General features: G+C 39.1%; 2 protein-coding genes across 2 annotated transcripts; both read left to right on the plus strand.

Moving 5' to 3' along the window:
- The first annotated feature begins 5,342 nt into the window (after positions 1-5,342).
- Positions 5,343-5,762, plus strand: LOC145139984 (uncharacterized). The gene has a single exon (XM_079073619.1). The coding sequence runs from the start codon at positions 5,343-5,345 to the stop codon at positions 5,760-5,762; it is 420 nt and encodes a 139-aa protein (XP_078929745.1).
- Positions 5,763-19,016: 13,254 nt separating this feature from the next.
- LOC145139985 (uncharacterized) lies at positions 19,017-19,436 on the plus strand. Its single transcript, XM_079073620.1, has one exon. It carries the CDS (start codon positions 19,017-19,019, stop codon positions 19,434-19,436), a length of 420 nt encoding a protein of 139 aa, XP_078929746.1.
- The last annotated feature ends 4,102 nt before the right edge of the window (positions 19,437-23,538 follow it).

Genomic DNA, 23,538 nt, shown 5'->3' on the forward strand with positions numbered 1-23,538 from the left:
TTACGAAACTAGTAATGCCCTCTCACGGAATATAATGGTGATCTCTTCCACCGTCTCAGTGGTCTGGTGAAGGTCCTGAAACTCTCTCGCCAACTGTTGGACCTCAACCACAGGTGCAAACTCAGCCTGAAACCTCGTCACGAAATCCTCCCAAGTCATCGACTCAACCACCTCGCCTCCTAAGGCATGTCCAACCTCCTCCCACCAATCCCGAGCTCTGTCTTTTAGAAGACAGGAAGCAAGTCTGACCTTTTCCCCCTCGGGACAATAACTAGTGTGGAAGGCGTTCGTGACATCCGCTAACCAACGCCTGCTCGCGATCGGGTCCTTGTTCCCAAAGAACTCAGGAGCCCCACATGACTGGAACTTACGAAAAATCAAATTGTGAGCTCCTATCATCGCCACCATCTCAGAACAAAAAGTGCCTAAGTGCTCATCCAGAATATCCATGATACCCTCCTTGATCGTACCGCATATCACATGAGTCTGCTCAAGAATACTGCGGGTAATCTCTGATGAAATGAATTCTCGCATCTGATCATCCATATGTTCGTCCCCAAAGCCTGATCCCAGAACATCAGCGGTACCATAACCACTACCAGAACCTCCTTGAGTCACCACCATACTGAAAATAAACCATATAGACCATCAAAATATACTCGAAGAACCCACATTCTACAAGCTTCCTGGTATCATCGTTACTTTCCTTGACTCGAGTACGGATCCTCTGCTTCCAGTAGTACGGGCCCATACTGCCTTCCACATATATTCGTACTTTCCTCAAGGATCGTCCCAAATCCCCCAAGTTACTTCCCTATCAATCTAAATGAACTCTAGCAAAGAAAAGCTCTCGGCACCGAATCACCTCCTAGATTTTTCTAGGGCTACCACCACACCACTCCCCGCCATTAGCTACAAAAAGAACTCCCTCTAACGCCCTCTAACTAGCTTATGAACACAATTACATATCAGTGACAATGGATAATTCTTCGAATGAAGGGTCTCACCCTACAACAGTTGGACTCAAACAAGAGCTGCGCAATAGGGTTAAACCTAACCTTCTAAAATTATCAAATCTCAGTATTATGTAACTTAGCGTATTCACTTACTAGTCAGATGATGTTAATAGGAACTCCTAAAATCACAAAGCAAGCAACATTCGAGCATTGAGTAATCAGAATCAAAGCATAACCTAAACATGTCATCCTATCACTAACTGATCAGTACTAGCATGCAAGTCTACAAGCTCATACAATAGGCATATAAAGGCATATCTCCTAAAATTATATCATGCAATCCTGAGCAGATCTTTAGACCTAATCTAGCATGCGATTCACAAATATCCATTGATAGATGCCATTTTATATCAAATATCCATTGATAGATGCCATTTTATGTATTTTTTAGGGTATTTTTTATTATAATTTAGCATCATATTTTGTATATTTGCATGTCATTTGTTTAAATAATGTTCAGCTCATGTCTTTATTAGAATTCTTGTACTGCTAGCATTTTTGTGTCAATTTCAGAAAGTTAGAGTGAAGCAGTACTTTGGGAGCAGACTGATGCATATTTGGAGCCTAAATGGAGTTGGAACTGAAATAGGATGTTGAGGAATGCTTGGAAGATGTTTTGGTCAAGAAACATTTGATCGAATTTATCACACGAAGATAGATTCTACAATCTGAAGCTAAAGGATGTTGCTGACAGCTTTGACCCCCTGTTAGTATTTTGACCATATCTCATGAACCGTAACTCCGATTGACAAGATGCAAAATGTTATGAAAACTAGACACAATTTTCGAAGACTTTCATGTTTGTGAAAAAGGATAAATCTGCGATTACATAGCCCAAAAATGCGATCGCAGGTGTGATCGCATGTTTCTTTTGCGATCGCATGCTTGCCACGAAGCTTCCCAGGGTCAGTTTAAGTCGTCTGGAAGTCATCTAAAGTAAAAATTCCAAAACTGCGATTGCATATACCCATACTTGCGATCACATGTTGTCCAAAAAAGCCCAAAACAACAATGTACAACATTAAATCGCCCCGATACACATTTTTAAGGAAACCTGCGATCACATAGGGCCTACCTGCGATTGCATGTAGTCAGTTTCTTTCTCCGGGAGTTTTCACCTTGAGTATAAATACAACCCTCATTATCAAATGTGATGGGGAGACGATTCCAGACGACGAAAATCACTTCTGAAGGCGATTTGTGATATATTTCAGCGACTGTTGAAGATCTGAAGACTGCGAATCATCTCAAACATTTTGTTTAGAAGATTTATCAGTAAATGTTTCTTTTATCTAGTTTTAGTTTGTTTTTAGTCATGTCTGGCTAAACTTTAGTTTTCAGTTCTACATATACTGGTACTTTTCATGTGATTAGCTTTCAGATCTGATTTTTGTTTTGTGTTTCTATCTAGATTTTTCAGTTTTGAGCTTAATGAATGTTTGGTTTTAAATTCTTGTTAGTTTGATCACCTAGCTAGGGTTTTTTTATCATTCTAGTTAATCAGTTAATAGAATTTGTAATTATTCTTGTCAACTGGTAAAAAGTAACAAGTATCAGATTGGTTTCGTTTTGGGATTTAACTCTGATATAAACTGAAAAAATCATACCTATACGCTTCCGAGCTTGTGAGAAGTATTGGGTATTGCTGGGAATTTTACACAGAACTTAATGCAATTTTTATGATTTAATTAAGAGTTTGTTTAATTGAACAGTAAAAAGTTAGGGTTAATTCAAAGAGCTTGTTTTGATTAACTAATTTAGGTAAAAGAGATTATACTAGAGCTTGTTAGTTTTTCTCAGTACCAACTTAGATAGAACGCATTCTGAATAACCAGATCTGAACTGATTGCATGATTAGGAAAGTCGCAGCAGAAATGAAATCGTTTTTAATATTGATTTTCGTTTAAGTTAATATCACTGCAATTTTTTAGTTTTTAGTTTAATTAAAAAAACCCCCTTCTTAATAATTTCTGTTTTGACTAGAATGTGCCTGATGCAAAAAGGCATCGACCATTAGGTTGTGTCCCTGAGGATTCGACATTGCTTCCTTGTGCAATATTTTTAGTGCAACCAACAGTGATAAATTTTATTTGTTTAAATCGGGTGCGACAATTGGTCCTAACAAATTGGCGCTGTTGCCGGGGACACGGTGCTTTCTAATAGTTTTATGCCCAAAGTCTTTCGTTCACGTACAACTTTAGTTTTTTATCCAGAAATCGAGAGAACTGCAAGGAAACTGAAGAAAGAAGAAGCAAAGAGAAAACAATCAGCTAGTTCATCATCATCTTCAGTACCTCCAGAAATCATCAAACCACAAGGCACTCTCTTGTAGAACGAATCAAATCCATTTTTTTCGAAAGTACCCCCATCTTCACCTTCTGATAGTCCCTATAAAACATACTCTCTACCACCCGCAGTCAAATTTGAACCCACAGATTCTTCAAAATCTGAATCTGAAGAATCAGACATGAGTGGAGACGAAGCAGAAAAGACTCTCAAAGAGTGGGCCACTCAAGAAGTCAATCAGCAACTCCTCTGCATCACTTTTCCGAAAGCCTAGAACTTTGAGTTGAAATCTGGGTCGATACATCTTCTTCCCACATTCCAAGGTCTAGAAAACAAAGACTACATAAATTCCTCAAGGAATTTCATGTGGTTTGTTCAAGAATGAAGCCACATACGATCTGAAGATCAGATAAATTTAAGGGCATTCCCCTTTTCACTTCAAGATTCAGCAAGAGAATGGCTATATGAACTCCCATATGGTTCCATCACCACTTGGACAGAAATCGCGAAGATGTTTTTAGAGAAGTATTTTCTAGAAACGCGAGTCTCCAGCCTCATAAGAGAAATCCTTGGTATCAAACAAGGAAAAAGAGAAGATTTACACATTTACTGGGAAAGATTTAAAAAGCTTCTAGTTCGGTGCCAACAATATGGGATCAACGATTATCAACTCTACAATTGTTTTTCTGAAGGTCTGACACCCATGGAGAGGCGTTTGACAAATGCTTCCAGTGGAGGTTCCTTAGGTGATATGACGCCAACCGAAATCCGAGAGCTGATCGAAAAGTTGGCGATAGAGTCAAAGCATTCCGGTAATGAAGACGAGTGGTATCTAGATCAACCAAGGGGTGTTAAGGAAGTCAGCAATACTCATCTGGAGTCTCAGATATTTGAACTGAAAAAATTTGTTCTGCTCTTGACAAAGGAAAAAAATGGTTGCAAAGAAACCGTGTGGAATTTGCTTGAAGATAGATCATCCTACTGATATATGTCCGATTTTACAAGAGGATGTTGCTCCAGTCAAAGCTGTCGGAGGATACCAGCAACAGAAAAACTTTAATCAACCTCCAAATTTTTATCAGAATAATTTTCAGTCTAGACAGCAATTTCAGCGACCACCGGGTTTTCAGCAGAATTCTCATTACCAGCCCAACTTCTAGAATCCAAATCAGCAAAATTTTCAGATCCCGAATTACCAGAATCAATATTCAAATCAATAACCCATAAGTTCCAACGTAGCCTTAGAAGATATAGTGAAGAGTCTTGCCACAAGCACCCAAGCATTCTAGACCGAAACCAGAGCTAGTATCAAGAATCTGTAGCAGCAGGTGTCTCAGCTTGCCACTTCTGTGGGTCGTCTGGAATCTCAAGGAAAGTTACTGGGACACACAAAAAACAATCTGAAGCACAATATGAGTGCTATTTCCTTGAGAAATGGTAAAAGTTATGGAGGCCCAAGCGCATCTGAACCAGAAAACAAAGCTGAAGAAGAATGTGAAGAAGTTCTGGTAGAAGAAGGAGATGTAGAAGAAACAGAAAAAGAAGAAGAGGAAGAGTATGAAGAGGTGTTGGTTGAAGAAGAATCTAAAGATCTAAAAGAAAAAGAAACTCCAACACCAGGCTAACCGAATCTGAAATAATACAAGCCCCTACCTTCATTCCCGTCAAGACTGAAGAGTACGAAGCGCGAAAGAGAGGATGAAGACATTATGGAAACTTTTTGCAAGGTTGAGGTAAATCTTCCATTTTTAGATGTTATAAAACACATTCCTAGTTATGCCAAGTTTCTGAAAGATTTATGTATTTCTAAGAAAAAAATGAAATTTAGTGAAACTATAAAAGCTGGAAAAATATTTCTTTAATTTCGCAAAAAGGTTTGCCTCCAAAGTGCAATGATCCGAAAATTTTCTCGATTTCGTGTAAATTGGGGAACCTTAATTTTCCAAAAGTATATTGGGGAACCTTAATTTTCCAAAAGCCATGCTTGACTTAGGAGCCTCAGTCAATGTCTTTCCCTTTTCTATTTTTGAAAAATTAAAAATGCGAACTTTACAAAAGACCGGGACAATTGTCCAGTTGACTGACCACTCGACAGTACACCCAAAAGGTGTGTTGGAGGATGTTCTTGTCCAAGTGGATAATATGATATTTCTCGCTGATTTTTATAGTTTGGACATGGGTGATTTAGATGTATCAGATAAAAACTCAATTATTTTGGGAAGACCTTTTTTGAAAACTGCTAAAACGAAAATCGATGTTTTTGCTTGTACGATTTCTCTGGAATTTGATAGGGATGTGGTAGAATTTAATATTAATGATTCTGATACTTCTGATAAAGTTTCTGTTAATTATATGGATACCAACAGTCCTTTGTCTGGGGCCTGCTGTGAGTTTTCTAATGTCTCTGTGCAAGAAAAATTAGTAGATAGGAATTTATCAGACATATCAGAAGACCTGTAAAAGGAAAAGCTTGGGAAAATCGAAGGAGGGAAATTGGTTGTCGAAAAGAAGTTAGTAGAAGCTGATAAAACTAAGGAGAAAGAATACATAATTTATGTTGAAGAAATATCAGAGAAAGGGCTGGCAGAAAAAGATAAGCTTGAGGATCAGAAAAAGATAAGCTTGAGGAGGAGGAAAAGAAAATTTCTAGGAAAAGGATTAAACAAAAAGTGGTGATTTCCGAGACGAATCTGAAAAGAAGATTTATGGAAATAAAATGAAGATCAGAAAGAGAAAGAAATCATATCCTCAGAAGAACTTATTTGTAGACAATCTGGAGTCTTTCCAGTTTGCTGAACAAGTTTCAGATCCACCCATCTTGCCATATTTGAAGGGATCTGGAGTCACAAGGAAAAAAGTTGAACTTCAGAGAAGTCCCAACCACACCGGTTAATAAATCCGATTGGGCAAAGTCGAGCCAACGACTTTAAAAATGGATAGCTTTCCAGGAGGCAACCCGATGAGTAGTTTTAGTTTTTTTTACAAAAAGATGGTCGTAATTCTAAGTAAGCATGGGGAAATCAGAGGACCAACAGAGTTGCTGAAATTCAGATTTTTCACCACATTCATCGTCAAAATCAGAATTTCTGCAATCTTATCAGGTACATTCATTCATAGTTGCACATTTTATGTTTTTATAAGTTTTATTGAGCTGTTCGTTCCTCTTTGAGCGTTGAGGACAATCCATCATTTTAAGCTTGGGGAGGGGGTTAGTGTAAAAATTTGCATTTTTAGCTTTAAATTTTAAAATTTTCAGTTAAATTTTTTCAAATTTTATTTTTCTTTTTGCATTTTATTTTCTGCATTGCATTTGCATATAAAAATTTCGAAAATCCATATAATATTTTCCTTTTTATTTTTCTGCATTCGTAAAAAAAACCTAAAAAGATTTTATTTCTAGTAATTTTTATTTTTACATTCTGCATAAAAAATCGAAAAAATTGAAAACACAGTACATGAGATGAGGATATATATATATATATATATATATATATATATATATATATACACGTTCGATAGCTCTGTTAAGCTGAAGTGTGATGGTAACCGAAAATAACAGTCTCATTACAATCAATTTTAAAAATTATCTTTTCAAGTGCTTTAAATGTTTTCAGCATGAACCATCATAAGAGTTAGATAATTTTTACAATGGAAGTGTGGGATGGAAAAACGAACAGTGTTTTAGAAATAATTTCCTTAAATGTCTTAAAAAGAACCTAGATTGGATAACCCTTATTTTTCCTTGAAGTACTGAACCCTATAGTTTCTGCGCCTTTTGAGGTTAGGATGGAACTCTTTTTATACCTACAATTTATTATCATTTTTGAAGTATTGAAGATATGGTGGGCCTCAAAGTAAAATTCGCGCCCAGTCAATATATATGTTAGAAATGGTACATCAAGCAACTTGAAGAAATCTGCAATTCAGAGTTAAATCCAAGTCAAGTTCAAGTCAAAATCAAGAAGCAAGAAAGTTAAATTTCAAGAGTTGATCAAGACAAAGAAGATGTGTGGTATAATGATATTGATCTCTCGATAGTGGAATTATAGGGGTAAGCTTGGATTTTCTGTCCATAATGGAGCTTACCGCATTTACTGGACGAGTTCGGAAAAAAAAGGAGGGGTTGGTCAATCTAAGTTTTTATAAACGAATATTTGTGAAATGATTTTTAAAAATACATTGTATTCAGGTTCTAACATCCATCAACCAAACATGTTTTTCAAAACCATAAAGTATTCAGGGTAAATCAAATATCATCCCAAAAGTACATCAGAGTCAATAAGCGGGAAAATCATGGTGTGTGCAATGTGATCATACCGAGCTCTTCCTTTTTGATCTGGAAGTACCTGAAACAAAAACTGAAAACCGTAAGAACAACTATTAGTGAGTTCCCCAAAATACCTCATACCATACATATACGTCAGCTCACAGCTATACTGGATCTATTTCACCCCCAGGTCTATTTTACCCCCGAATCTATTTCAACTCATATGTCAGCCCAAGGCCGTACCGGGTCTGTTTCACCCTGAGTCTATTTCAACTCATATGTTAACACAAGGCTATATCAGGTCTATTTCACCCCCAGGTATATTTCACCCCATATATATATATATATATATATATATATATATATATATATATATATATATATATATATATATATATATATATCAAATAGGCACACAGGCATATAACACATACAACAGGAGTCACAAAGACTACAAACACATACCATCCCAAGTTTCCTACAGTATAGTGAACAAACTCACCTCAGTCTGCTATCAGTCAAATAGATGCTCGGGCTGCTGAATCGGTGAATCCCCACACTAATCAATAAACCCCAATTAATAATTGGGTCATAAACCATAATCGGGACTTAAATAACTAATCCCGACTCCCAGGGTAAAAGACCATTTTACCCTTCCCTTAATTGGCCCAAATAACCGAGGCCCAAAGTCAATGGCACTAAAAGCCCAATAATGGCCCAAATCCACAAGACACTCAAGGCCCAATATTGGCCCAAACCCATGAAGGCCCAAAGCCTAACATCAGCCCAAACTTAGAAAACTTGTGGCCTAACAAAGGCCCAAAACCCAAAGTCCAAAGACGGCCCAAACCACAAAATCCCATGAACAAGCCGAGTACGCTAAGCGTACCAAAAGAACGCCCCGCGTATTAGGTGGCTTCGCCTGATTGGGGACTCGGACGCATACACTTGAATACGCCCCTTGTTAAGCCAGTTTTCCATTAAGCACTTAATGCTTAAGACCAAGCGTCCAAATTTCAGATATAGACCTTGGGGAATATCTTAACCCATAAAGTCGTTAACTTGATGCCTTTGCATGGCTTAAATGAACTCAAACCCTAGATTTAGCACCCTACTTTCACCAAGTGGACATAAACTCATGCATGGTTGATCCTCAACCATCATGATGCTAACTTTATGGACTAGGGATCTCAAAAACATCAAGAGGAGCAACTCATAACTTCTGGAGTGGTAAATTTTCACTAGATCTCATACATGGGACCAAAAGGCGACCAAAACTCCATAATAAGTAGATCTAAGCATAGAATGAGAAAGGTCCAAGTCTTATACATCAATGAAGCTAGAAATGATGAGTAGAATCTGGATCTACAAGCTCGTCCTTGATTAATGCTCATTCTCCAAGCTTCTTCTTCTTTAAGGTTCACCAAACACTTACTAAAACACACACAAAGGGGTCAAATATGTCTAGATGAGCTAGGGTTTCGAAATGGAACTCAAAAGGGCAATGAAGGCTGGGAAATGAGAGAACCTTGGGACATAAGGTTGCTTAAATAGGGTCTAAACCCTAAAATTAGGGTTTTTCTCCTGATTACGTACGCCCAACGTACGAGAGGTGCGCCCAGTGTACGTACTCTCCTCCCAAAAATTACAATAATGCCCCTAAGGACCAAAAATGTAAACTAATTACACACCAAGGGTCAAAATGAAAAATACCTCGAATCGGGTGTTACAGTATGACAGACTATGAGAGGACCATAACAATTTTATGAAATACTATGAGAGGACCATCACAGTTATATGAAAGAGTATGGGAGGACCATAACTGGAAAGACTACATGAGGACTGCATCAACGGAAGTGATTGTAAGATTATAGGAGGAACATAGCATTTACATGGGTTGGAACATAACTGTAGGCTAAAATAGGCTGTATTGTTATGTATATGGTATCTTGGGGAACTCACTAAGCTTCATGCTTATGGTTTTAAGTTTAAATGTTACAGGTCTTTTTGGTAGTACAGGAAGAGTATGATGTGATTGCATCACATCTGTTGTTATGATTTTGAGATGTTCCGCACTTATGAATTTATTACTTTGATTTATTTTATCAAGTAATTGAATATTACTTTTTATGGTTTAATGGTATGGTTTTCTTTGTTTTAAAAATGAAATGAAATTTGGGACATTACAAGTCCAATATCCTTCAAACAACCAATACAAGCATAAAACCATAGACCTAGTCCTAATGACTTAAAAAGCTCAAAGCGTAAAGACTTATATAGGTCCAAAAGATGCTTAAAAGGTTGGAACTAGATTGCTTCTTGACTCCTTGCTTCACTATATACATAATCTGTAACAACCCAATTTTTTTCAAAGAATTTTTTTTTCATTTTTAAGTCATCAAAACATTTCCAATAAATCACAAAATCTCAAGAACAATTGTTTTCAAATTCCTAACATCAACATTTTATTCAAATATCAGAGTGTCCTATAAAAACGCTTGAGAGAGTACATGTCGCGCCATCAAACCTTGCCCTTGCCCTTAGGCTCAAAAGTACCTGAAACAATCAACAAACTGTAAGCTAATGCTTAGTGGGTTCCCCATAGCATACCCCACACACAATCCACATAATCACATAATCCATATTAGCTATAAAAGCTACATAACCCATAAGCCATGCATACAACATATAGGGATGCCCTAGAAACCCTCCAAGGTCTTACTCCAGGTGCCTCGGGAACCCTCCGAGGTCTTAGCCCAAGGATGCCTTGGAAACCCTCCAGGGTCTTACTTCGGGTGCCTCGGGAACCCCCCGAGGTCTTAGCCCACTACTATACATACAAACATATAAGGATGCCTTGGAAACCCTCCAAGGTCTTACTCCGGGTGCCTCGGGAACCCCCCACGGTCTTAGCCCAAGGATACCCTGGAAACCCTCCGAGGTCTTACACCTAAATGCCTCGGGAACCCCCCGAGGTCTTTCATGCAAGTATCTCAATTAACTAGCATACCACATATCCCATAACCAACTAGCATATCACATACAATAATGGACCAACATTGGTGCCTTAGACCCATTGGTATGGTGAGGAGACTCACCTCTCAATAATGTTGAACTGATAAGATGTGATAAGTCCCAACACGCAGCTCCAACTTAACTGCCTACAATCATCATGTGACTAGCCTGGTCAACATCCCGAAATACCAAAAGTACCCTCAAGGTCAAACTTGGTCAAACATGGTCAAAGTCAAGGTCAACAGTCCATGTTGACCCAACTCTTCGAGTGCATCTAGCAACTCGTCGAGTTCCTTCAGTGTCCATAAACCGTAATCTCGAGTCAACTCGCCTAGTTAACTGAGTAACTCGTCGAGTCCTTTAGTGTCCATGAGACCGAAAACTCTAGACCGAAAACTCAACTCAAGAGACCGAAAACTCTAATCAGCTCACCGAGATCACTCAGAGTCCTGAAAACGGGAAAACCCTACCCAACTCGTCGAGTTCCTCCAGCCCTTTTCTTGTTCAGTCCTTTCCAGTTAAATCCAAGGCTCCAAACTACAGATCCAACCCCTAGGGTGTAGTTATCGCGTAAAGTTACCAACTTTACGTGCATGCAAGGCCTTAAGAGGCTAAAACACTCAAAACTAAGCTTAAGAAGATGTTTAGGGCATGGGGGTCCATGACTAGATAAAGTCGACAATTTATGACCATGGGGCCTAGAGGAGTATAGATCTGAGACCATGTACTCATGACAAGCTCAAACCCGAGATTGACTCCAGTTTGCAGTAGAAATGACCATATTCTTGCATAAGAGAAGATCTAAGAAATGGAAAGCCAAGGTAAAGACTTTTTACCTCAAAAAAGGTTGCTAACACAGAGTGGATGCCGGATCTAAAGCCCTCTCCTCACTTCAATCTCTTCAATCTTCAAGTTTCCTTCCAAAAAGCACAAGATTCACTCTCCAAAGCTCACACACACTCAATAAGGCACTAAAACGCGGCTAGGGTTTCACTTTGGACAGTAAGGACGATGAGGGAGGCCACAAATGAGCCATAAGTTCTTTAAATAGGGTATAAATCCCTGAAAATTAGGGTTTTTATTTACAGTGCCTACTCGTCGAGTTGGGGCCTTCCAACTCATCGAGTAGGCCCTAAGTCTCGCGTCCCCGAAACGATATCTACTCGTCGAGTCCTAGTGCACAATCCTAAAAATCATGAAAAAAATAAATGCTACCTGAAACGAGTGTTACAAATCTCCCCCACTTGAACTAGACTTCGTCCTCGAAGTCCGTTGATGTAAACAAATCTAGGTAGTGGTCTCGCATCTCATCTTCCGGCTCCCATGTCCATTCGGAGCCTTTCCGGTGCTGCCATTGCACCTTCACTAGCTTCACTTCCTTATTGCGAAGGACCTTAGTCTTCCTATCCAGAACCACAACGGGCCTCTCAATGTAGTTCAGGCTCTCATCTACCTGAATGTTGTCCAAGGAAACAACCGCGTCCTCATCTGTGACACACTTCCGAAGCTGAGACACAAGGAAGGTGTTGTGGATCTGGTTGAGCTCGTCCGGTAGATCCAAGCGGTAAGCTACCTTGCCCACCCGGGCAGTAATCCTGAATGAACCAATATATCGGGGCCCTAACTTTCCCCTCTTTCGAAACCTAATGACACCCGTCCATGGTGACACATTCAACAACACGAAATCTCCTACCTGGAACTCGAGGTCCGATCGGCGCCGGTCATCATAGCTCTTCTGACGGCTCTGCGCAACCCGCATCCTGTCGCACACCTGCTGAATCAACTTAGTAGTCTTGAGCACCACCTCGGTGCTTCCCATGACTCGATGCCCTACCTCACCCCAGCAAACCGGGGTCCTACACCTCCGACCATATAGCATCTCAAACGGTGGTCAGTCGATACTAGCGTGATAACTGTTGTTATATGAAAACTCTGCTAGTGGGAATACACATGCTTGAAGCATATCCTCCAATGTCTGGATCGTCCTCTCACTATGGCCGTCTGTCTGGGGGTGGTAAGTTGTGCTGAAATGTAATTGAGTGCCCAGTTCCTCATGTAACTTCCTCCAGAATCTGGATGTAAATCGTACATCCTGGTCAGAGACTACTGACACTGGCACTCCGTGCCTAGCCACCACCTCTCGCACGTAAATATCCGTTAATTTCTCAGCGGAGATGCGACCCATCTTTCTTCTTTACAAACAAGATCACCGCTCTCCATAGTGTACTACTTGGCCGAATGAATCCCTTATCTAACAGCTCCTGCAACTGTGTAGACAACTCCTGCATCTCTGGGGGTGCTAACCGATAAGGTCCTTTGGATATCGGAGCCGCACTTGGAACCAAATCAATCTGAAACTCTACCTGCCTCTCCGGTGGCACTCTAGAAAAATCCTCCGGGAACACATACGGGTATTCCCGAACAATCAGGACATCACCCACTGTCGTCTTACCCTTCTCTCGGTACCCTTTACATAAGCCACAAACCCAAAACAACCCTGGTGAAGATAGCGTCTAGCCCCGGCTGCTGAACAGAGAGCCGACCCACGTTAAATACCTTTTCCCTGAATCACTAACTTTCCCCTACTTGGGGTCCAAATATCCACCAACTGATGCTCATAATCAATCATTTCCCCATTGGGGCTCAACCAATCCATCCCTACAATAACATTGCTCTCACGCAAAGGACTGGGAACCAAATCAATTAGGTAACTCTCACTAAACAACTCCAATATACAACCCCAATGAACCCTCGATACTCGCACATGTCGATCATCAGCAATCTCAACCTCTAATGGATACTCCAAATCCCCCGGAGCATCGGCAAATCTCTTGTTGAGTGTGAGAGATACAAAGGACCGGGTAGCCCCCGAATCAAATAAAACCAGAGCAGAGATATCGTTCATAAGGAACGACCCTAAAAAACACGGATATAAGCAGGGAAAAAGAACATAAATAAAGAGATAAGGAGGAGATACATACCATTCACCACATATGGTGTCGCACGATCCTCATTGGTTGTCATCTGGAATGCCCTGCTCCTCACAACAGGCGTCTGCGCCTTGCCCTGACGACCATCTATAATCCGCAAGGTCGTCGTATCGGGTGCTACAACAGGTCCTGTCGATGCTAGACTTGGACAATCAGCCTTTTATGGCCCTTCTGATTGCAATGAAATCAAATCAGACTCGATACCTGGGTGGTGGTTGTGCAATTCTGGCTAAAGTGCCCAGTCTTGCCGTACTTGTAGCAGCCTGATCCCCCACCCCTGCAAGCTCCATCGTGCGTCTTCCCACACTTGTCGCAGTGGCCCCGAACCTGCTGGCTCCTCGATATCGAGTCAAAAACCTTGGGCCTCTTGCCCGAACCCTCAGAACCCTAAAACTGATCTAGATTTCTCTTTTTATCCATCTCTAAGTTCAATATCCCTCTATCTGGATCTTGCCACCATATCATCAATTGTCTTGCAACTAGATATTCTCACAAACTTTCTGATATCGCTCCTCAGCATATCGTGATATCTTTCCTTCTTCATCTCCTCGTTTGCCACATATTACGAAACTAGTAATGCCCTCTCACGGAATATAATGGTGATCTCTTCCACCGTCTCAGTGGTCTGGTGAAGGTCCTGAAACTCTCTCGCCAACTGTTGGACCTCAACCACAGGTGCAAACTCAGCCTGAAACCTCGTCACGAAATCCTCCCAAGTCATCGACTCAACCACCTCGCCTCCTAAGGCGTGTCCAACCTCCTCCCACCAATCTCGAGCTCTGTCTTTTAGAAGACAGGAAGCAAGTCTGACCTTTTCCCCCTCGGGACAATAACTAGTGTGGAAGGCGTTCGTGACATCCGCTAACCAACGCCTGCTCGCGATCGGGTCCTTGTTCCCAAAGAACTCAGGAGCCCCACATGACTGGAACTTACGAAAAATCAAACTGTGAGCTCCTATCATCGCCACCATCTCAGAACAAAAAGTGCCTAAGTGCTCATCCAGAATCTCCATGATACCCTCCTTGATCGTACCGCATATCACATGAGTCTGCTCAAGAATACTGCGGGTAATCTCTGATGAAATGAATTCTCGCATCCGATCATCCATATGTTCGGCCCCAAAGCCTGATCCCAGAACATCAGCGGTACCATAACCACTACCAGAACCTCCTTGAGTCACCACCATACTGAAAATAAACCATATAGACCATCAAAATATACTCGAAGAACCCACATTCTACAAGCTTCCTGGTATCATCGTTACTTTCCTTGACTCGAGTACGGATCCTCTGCTTCCAGTAGTACGGGCCCATACTGCCTTCCACATATATTCGTACTTTCCTCAAGGATCGCCCCAAATCCCCCAAGTTACTTCCCTATCAATCTAAATGAACTCTAGCAAAGAAAAGCTCTCGGCACCGAATCACCTCCTAGATTTTTCTAGGGCTACCACCGCACCACTCCCTGCCATTAGCTACAGAAAGAACTCCCTCTAACGCCCTCTAACTAGCTTATGAACACAATTACATATCAGTGACAATGGATATTTTCATGTCATTTGTTTAAATAATGTTCAGCTCATGTCTTTATTAGAATTCTTGTACTGCTAGCATTTTTGTGTCAATTTCAGAAAGTTAGAGTGAAGCAGTACTTTGGGAGCAGACTGATGCATATTTGGAGCCTAAATGGAGTTGGAACTGAAATAGGATGTTGAGGAATGCTTGGAAGATGTTTTGGTCAAGAAACATTTGATCGAATTTATCACACGAAGATAGATTCTACAATCTGAAGCTAAAGGATGTTGCTGACAGCTTTGACCCCCTGTTAGTATTTTGACCATATCTCATGAACCGTAACTCCGATTGACAAGATGCAAAATGTTATGAAAACTAGACACAATTTACGAAGACTTTCATGTTTGTGAAAAAGGATAAATCTGCGATTACATAGCCCAAAAATGCGATCGCAGGTGTGATCGCATGTTTTTTTTGCGATCGCATGCTTGCCACGAAGCTTCCCAGGGTCAGTTTAAGTCGTCTGGAAGTCATCTAAAGTAAAAATTCCGAAACTGCGATTGCATATACCCATACTTGCGATCGCATGTTGTCCAAAAAAGCCCAAAACAACAATGTATAACATTAAATCGCCCCGATACACATTTTTAAGGAAACCTGCGATCACATAGGGCCTACCTGCGATTGCATGTAGTCAGTTTCTTTCTCCGGGAGTTTTCACCTTGAGTATAAATACAACCCTCATTATCAAATGTGATGGGGAGACGATTCCAGACGACGAAAATCACTTCTGAAGGCGATTTGTGATATATTTCAGCGACTGTTGAAGATCTGAAGACTGCGAATCATCTCAAACATTTTGTTTAGAAGATTTATCAGTAAATGTTTCTTTTATCTAGTTTTAGTTTGTTTTTAGTCATGTCTGGCTAAACTTTAGTTTTCAGTTCTACATATACTGGTACTTTTCATGTGATTAGCTTTCAGATCTGATTTTTGTTTTGTGTTTCTATCTAGATTTTTCAGTTTTGAGCTTAATGAATGTTTGGTTTTAAATTCTTGTTAGTTTGATCACCTAGCTAGGGTTTTTTTATCATTCTAGTTAATCAGTTAATAGAATTTGTAATTGTTCTTGTCAACTGGTAAAAAGTAACAAGTATCAGATTGGTTTCGTTTTGGGATTTAACTCTGATATAAACTGAAAAAATCATACCTATACGCTTCCGAGCTTTTGAGAAGTATTGGGTATTGCTGGGAATTTTACACAGAACTTAATGCAATTTTTATGATTTAATTAAGAGTTTGTTTAATTGAACAGTAAAAAGTTAGGGTTAATTCAAAGAGCTTGTTTTGATTAACTAATTTAGGTAAAAGAGATTATACTAGAGCTTGTTAGTTTTTCTCAGTACCAACTTAGATAGAACGCATTCTGAATAACCAGATCTGAACTGATTGCATGATTAGGAAAGTCGCAGCAGAAATGAAATCGTTTTTAATATTGATTTTCGTTTAATTTAATATCACTGCAAGTTTTTAGTTTTTAGTTTAATTAAAAAAACCCCCTTCTTAATAATTTCTGTTGTGACTAGAATGTGCCTGATGCAAAAAGGCATCGACCATTAGGTTGTGTCCCTGAGGATTCGACATTGCTTCCTTGTGCAATATTTTTAGTGCAACCAACAGTGATAAATTTTATTTGTTTAAATCGGGTGCGACAATTGGTCCGAACAAATTGGCGCTGTTGCCGCAGACACGGTGCTTTCTAATAGCTTTATGCCCAAAGTCTTTCGTTCACGTACAACTTTAGTTTTTTATCCAGAAATCGAGAGAACTGCAAGGAAACTGAAGAAAGAAGAAGCAAAGAGAAAACAATCAGCTAGTTCATCATCATCTTCAGTACCTCCAGAAATCATCACACCACAAGGCACTCTCTTGTAGAACGAATCAGATCCATTTTTTTCGAAAGTACCCCCATCTTCACCTTCTGATAGTCCCTATAAAACATACTCTCTACCACCCGCAGTCAAATTTGAACCCACAGATTCTTCAAAATCTGAATCTGAAGAATCAGACATGAGTGGAGACGAAGCAGAAAAGACTCTCAAAGAGTGGGCCACTCAAGAAGTCAATCAGCAACTCCTCTGCATCACTTTTCCGAAAGCCTAGAACTTTGAGTTGAAATCTGGGTCGATACATCTTCTTCCCACATTCCAAGGTCTAGAAAACAAAGACTACATAAATTCCTCAAGGAATTTCATGTGGTTTGTTCAAGAATGAAGCCACATACGATCTGAAGATCAGATAAATTTAAGGGCATTCCCCTTTTCACTTCAAGATTCAGCAAGAGAATGGCTATATGAACTCCCATATGGTTCCATCACCACTTGGACAGAAATCGCGAAGATGTTTTTAGAGAAGTATTTTCTAGAAACGCGAGCCTCCAGCCTCATAAGAGAAATCCTTGGTATCAAACAAGGAAAAAGAGAAGATTTACACATTTATTGGGAAAGATTTAAAAAGCTTCTAGTTCGGTGCCAACAATATGGGATCAACGATTATCAACTCTACAATTGTTTTTCTGAAGGTCTGACACCCATGGAGAGGCGTTTGACAAATGCTTCCAGGGGAGGTTCCTTCGGTGATATGACGCCAACCGAAATCCGAGAGCTGATCGAAAAGTTGGCGATAGAGTCAAAGCATTCCGGTAATGAAGACAAGTGGTATCTAGATCAACCAAGGGGTGTTAAGGAAGTCAGCAATACTCATCTGGAGTCTCAGATATTTGAACTGAAAAAAGTTGTTCTGCTTTTGACAAAGGAAAAAATGGTTGCAAAGAAACCGTGTGGAATTTGCTTGAAGATAGATCATCCTACTGATATATGTCCGATTCTACAAGAGGATGTTGCTCCAGTCAAAGCTGTCGGAGGATACCAGCAACAGAAAAACTTTAATCAACCTCCAAATTTTTATCAGAATAATTTTCAGTCTAGACAGCAATTTCAGCGACCACCGGGTTTTCAGCAGAATTCTCATTACCAGCCCAACTTCTAGAATCCAAATCAGCAAAATTTTCAGATCCCGAATTACCAGAATCAATATTCAAATCAATAACCCATAAGTTCCAACGTAGCCTTAGAAGATATAGTGAAGAGTCTTGCCACAAGCACCCAAGCATTCTAGACCGAAACCAGAGCTAGTATCAAGAATCTGTAGCAGCAGGTGTCTCAGCTTGCCACTTCTGTGGGTCGTCTGGAATCTCAAGGAAAGTTACTGGGACACACAAAAAACAATCTGAAGCACAATATGAGTGCTATTTCCTTGAGAAATGGTAAAAGTTATGGAGGCCCAAGCGCATCTGAACCAGAAAACAAAGCTGAAGAAGAATGTGAAGAAGTTCTGGTAGAAGAAGGAGATGTAGAAGAAACAGAAAAAGAAGAAGAGGAAGAGTATGAAGAGGTGTTGGTTGAAGAAGAATCTAAAGATCTAAAAGAAAAAGAAACTCCAACACCAGGCTAACCGAATCTGAAATAATACAAGCCCCTACCTTCATTCCCGTCAAGACTGAAGAGTACGAAGCGCGAAAGAGAGGATGAAGACATTATGGAAACTTTTTGCAAGGTTGAGGTAAATCTTCCATTTTTAGATGTTATAAAACACATTCCTAGTTATGCCAAGTTTCTGAAAGATTTATGTATTTCTAAGAAAAAAATGAAATTTAGTGAAACTATAAAAGCTGGAAAAATATTTCTTTAATTTCGCAAAAAGGTTTGCCTCCAAAGTGCAATGATCCGAAAATTTTCTCGATTTCGTGTAAATTGGGGAACCTTAATTTTCCAAAAGTATATTGGGGAACCTTAATTTTCCAAAAGCCATGCTTGACTTAGGAGCCTCAGTCAATGTCTTTCCCTTTTCTATTTTTGAAAAATTAAAAATGCGAACTTTACAAAAGACCGGGACAATTGTCCAGTTGACTGACCACTCGACAGTACACCCAAAAGGTGTGTTGGAGGATGTTCTTGTCCAAGTGGATAATATGATATTTCTCGCTGATTTTTATAGTTTGGACATGGGTGATTTAGATGTATCAGATAAAAACTCAATTATTTTGGGAAGACCTTTTTTGAAAACTGCTAAAACGAAAATCGATGTTTTTGCTTGTACGATTTCTCTGGAATTTGATAGGGATGTGGTAGAATTTAATATTAATGATTCTGATACTTCTGATAAAGTTTCTGTTAATTATATGGATACCAACAGTCCTTTGTCTGGGGCCTGCTGTGAGTTTTCTAATGTCTCTGTGCAAGAAAAATTAGTAGATAGGAATTTATCAGACATATCAGAAGACCTGTAAAAGGAAAAGCTTGGGAAAATCGAAGGAGGGAAATTGGTTGTCGAAAAGAAGTTAGTAGAAGCTGATAAAACTAAGGAGAAAGAATACATAATTTATGTTGAAGAAATATCAGAGAAAGGGCTGGCAGAAAAAGATAAGCTTGAGGATCAGAAAAAGATAAGCTTGAGGAGGAGGAAAAGAAAATTTCTAGGAAAAGGATTAAACAAAAAGTGGTGATTTCCGAGACGAATCTGAAAAGAAGATTTATGGAAATAAAATGAAGATCAGAAAGAGAAAGAAATCATATCCTCAGAAGAACTTATTTGTAGACAATCTGGAGTCTTTCCAGTTTGCTGAACAAGTTTCAGATCCACCCATCTTGCCATATTTGAAGGGATCTGGAGTCACAAGGAAAAAAGTTGAACTTCAGAGAAGTCCCAACCACACCGGTTAATAAATCCGATTGGGCAAAGTCGAGCCAACGACTTTAAAAATGGATAGCTTTCCAGGAGGCAACCCGATGAGTAGTTTTAGTTTTTTTTACAAAAAGATGGTCGTAATTCTAAGTAAGCATGGGGAAATCAGAGGACCAACAAAGTTGCTGAAATTCAGATTTTTCACCACATTCATCGTCAAAATCAGAATTTCTGCAATCTTATCAGGTACATTCATTCATAGTTGCACATTTTATGTTTTTATAAGTTTTATTGAGCTGTTCGTTCCTCTTTGAGCGTTGAGGACAATCCATCATTTTAAGCTTGGGGAGGGGGTTAGTGTAAAAATTTGCATTTTTAGCTTTAAATTTTAAAATTTTCAGTTAAATTTTTTCAAATTTTATTTTTCTTTTTGCATTTTATTTTCTGCATTGCATTTGCATATAAAAATTTCGAAAATCCATATAATATTTTCCTTTTTATTTTTCTGCATTCGTAAAAAAAACCTAAAAAGATTTTATTTCTAGTAATTTTTATTTTTACATTCTGCATAAAAAATCGAAAAAATTGAAAACACAGTACATGAGATGAGGATATATATATATATATATATATATATATATATATATATATATATATACACGTTCGATAGCTCTGTTAAGCTGAAGTGTGATGGTAACCGAAAATAACAGTCTCATTACAATCAATTTTAAAAATTATCTTTTCAAGTGCTTTAAATGTTTTCAGCATGAACCATCATAAGAGTTAGATAATTTTTACAATGGAAGTGTGGGATGGAAAAACGAACAGTGTTTTAGAAATAATTTCCTTAAATGTCTTAAAAAGAACCTAGATTGGATAACCCTTATTTTTCCTTGAAGTACTGAACCCTATAGTTTCTGCGCCTTTTGAGGTTAGGATGGAACTCTTTTTATACCTACAATTTATTATCATTTTTGAAGTATTGAAGATATGGTGGGCCTCAAAGTAAAATTCGCGCCCAGTCAATATATATGTTAGAAATGGTACATCAAGCAACTTGAAGAAATCTGCAATTCAGAGTTAAATCCAAGTCAAGTTCAAGTCAAAATCAAGAAGCAAGAAAGTTAAATTTCAAGAGTTGATCAAGACAAAGAAGATGTGTGGTATAATGATATTGATCTCTCGATAGTGGAATTATAGGGGTAAGCTTGGATTTTCTGTCCATAATGGAGCTTACCGCATTTACTGGACGAGTTCGGAAAAAAAAGGAGGGGTTGGTCAATCTAAGTTTTTATAAACGAATATTTGTGAAATGATTTTTAAAAATACATTGTATTCAGGTTCTAACATCCATCAACCAAACATGTTTTTCAAAACCATAAAGTATTCAGGGTAAATCAAATATCATCCCAAAAGTACATCAGAGTCAATAAGCGGGAAAATCATGGTGTGTGCAATGTGATCATACCGAGCTCTTCCTTTTTGATCTGGAAGTACCTGAAACAAAAACTGAAAACCGTAAGAACAACTATTAGTGAGTTCCCCAAAATACCTCATACCATACATATACGTCAGCTCACAGCTATACTGGATCTATTTCACCCCCAGGTCTATTTTACCCCCGAATCTATTTCAACTCATATGTCAGCCCAAGGCCGTACCGGGTCTGTTTCACCCTGAGTCTATTTCAACTCATATGTTAACACAAGGCTATATCAGGTCTATTTCACCCCCAGGTATATTTCACCCCATATATATATATATATATATATATATATATATATATATATATATATATATATCAAATAGGCACACAGGCATATAACACATACAACAGGAGTCACAAAGACTACAAACACATACCATCCCAAGTTTCCTACAGTATAGTGAACAAACTCACCTCAGTCTGCTATCAGTCAAATAGATGCTCGGGCTGCTGAATCGGTGAATCCCCACACTAATCAATAAACCCCAATTAATAATTGGGTCATAAACCATAATCGGGACTTAAATAACTAATCCCGACTCCCAGGGTAAAAGACCATTTTACCCTTCCCTTAATTGGCCCAAATAACCGAGGCCCAAAGTCAATGGCACTAAAAGCCCAATAATGGCCCAAATCCACAAGACACTCAAGGCCCAATATTGGCCCAAACCCATGAAGGCCCAAAGCCTAACATCAGCCCAAACTTAGAAAACTTGTGGCCTAACAAAGGCCCAAAACCCAAAGTCCAAAGACGGCCCAAACCACAAAATCCCATGAACAAGCCGAGTACGCTAAGCGTACCAAAAGAACGCCCCGCGTATTAGGTGGCTTCGCCTGATTGGGGACTCGGACGCATACACTTGAATACGCCCCTTGTTAAGCCAGTTTTCCATTAAGCACTTAATGCTTAAGACCAAGCGTCCAAATTTCAGATATAGACCTTGGGGAATATCTTAACCCATAAAGTCGTTAACTTGATGCCTTTGCATGGCTTAAATGAACTCAAACCCTAGATTTAGCACCCTACTTTCACCAAGTGGACATAAACTCATGCATGGTTGATCCTCAACCATCATGATGCTAACTTTATGGACTAGGGATCTCAAAAACATCAAGAGGAGCAACTCATAACTTCTGGAGTGGTAAATTTTCACTAGATCTCATACATGGGACCAAAAGGCGACCAAAACTCCATAATAAGTAGATCTAAGCATAGAATGAGAAAGGTCCAAGTCTTATACATCAATGAAGCTAGAAATGATGAGTAGAATCTGGATCTACAAGCTCGTCCTTGATTAATGCTCATTCTCCAAGCTTCTTCTTCTTTAAGGTTCACCAAACACTTACTAAAACACACACAAAGGGGTCAAATATGTCTAGATGAGCTAGGGTTTCGAAATGGAACTCAAAAGGGCAATGAAGGCTGGGAAATGAGAGAACCTTGGGACATAAGGTTGCTTAAATAGGGTCTAAACCCTAAAATTAGGGTTTTTCTCCTGATTACGTACGCCCAACGTACGAAAGGTGCGCCCAGTGTACGTACTCTCCTCCCAAAAATTACAATAATGCCCCTAAGGACCAAAAATGTAAACTAATTACACACCAAGGGTCAAAATGAAAAATACCTCGAATCGGGTGTTACAGTATGACAGACTATGAGAGGACCATAACAATTTTATGAAATACTATGAGAGGACCATCACAGTTATATGAAAGAGTATGGGAGGACCATAACTGGAAAGACTACATGAGGACTGCATCAACGGAAGTGATTGTAAGATTATAGGAGGAACATAGCATTTACATGGGTTGGAACATAACTGTAGGCTAAAATAGGCTGTATTGTTATGTATATGGTATCTTGGGGAACTCACTAAGCTTCATGCTTATGGTTTTAAGTTTAAATGTTACAGGTCTTTTTGGTAGTACAGGAAGAGTATGATGTGATTGCATCACATCTGTTGTTATGATTTTGAGATGTTCCGCACTTATGAATTTATTACTTTGATTTATTTTATCAAGTAATTGAATATTACTTTTTATGGTTTAATGGTATGGTTTTCTTTGTTTTAAAAATGAAATGAAATTTGGGACATTACAAGTCCAATATCCTTCAAACAACCAATACAAGCATAAAACCATAGACCTAGTCCTAATGACTTAAAAAGCTCAAAGCGTAAAGACTTATATAGGTCCAAAAGATGCTTAAAAGGTTGGAACT

Source organism: Lactuca virosa, chromosome 9 (genome assembly GCF_052849685.1).
Source record: "Lactuca virosa cultivar CGN04683 chromosome 9, Lactuca_virosa_CGN04683_v6, whole genome shotgun sequence".
Lineage (NCBI taxonomy): Eukaryota > Viridiplantae > Streptophyta > Magnoliopsida > Asterales > Asteraceae > Lactuca > Lactuca virosa.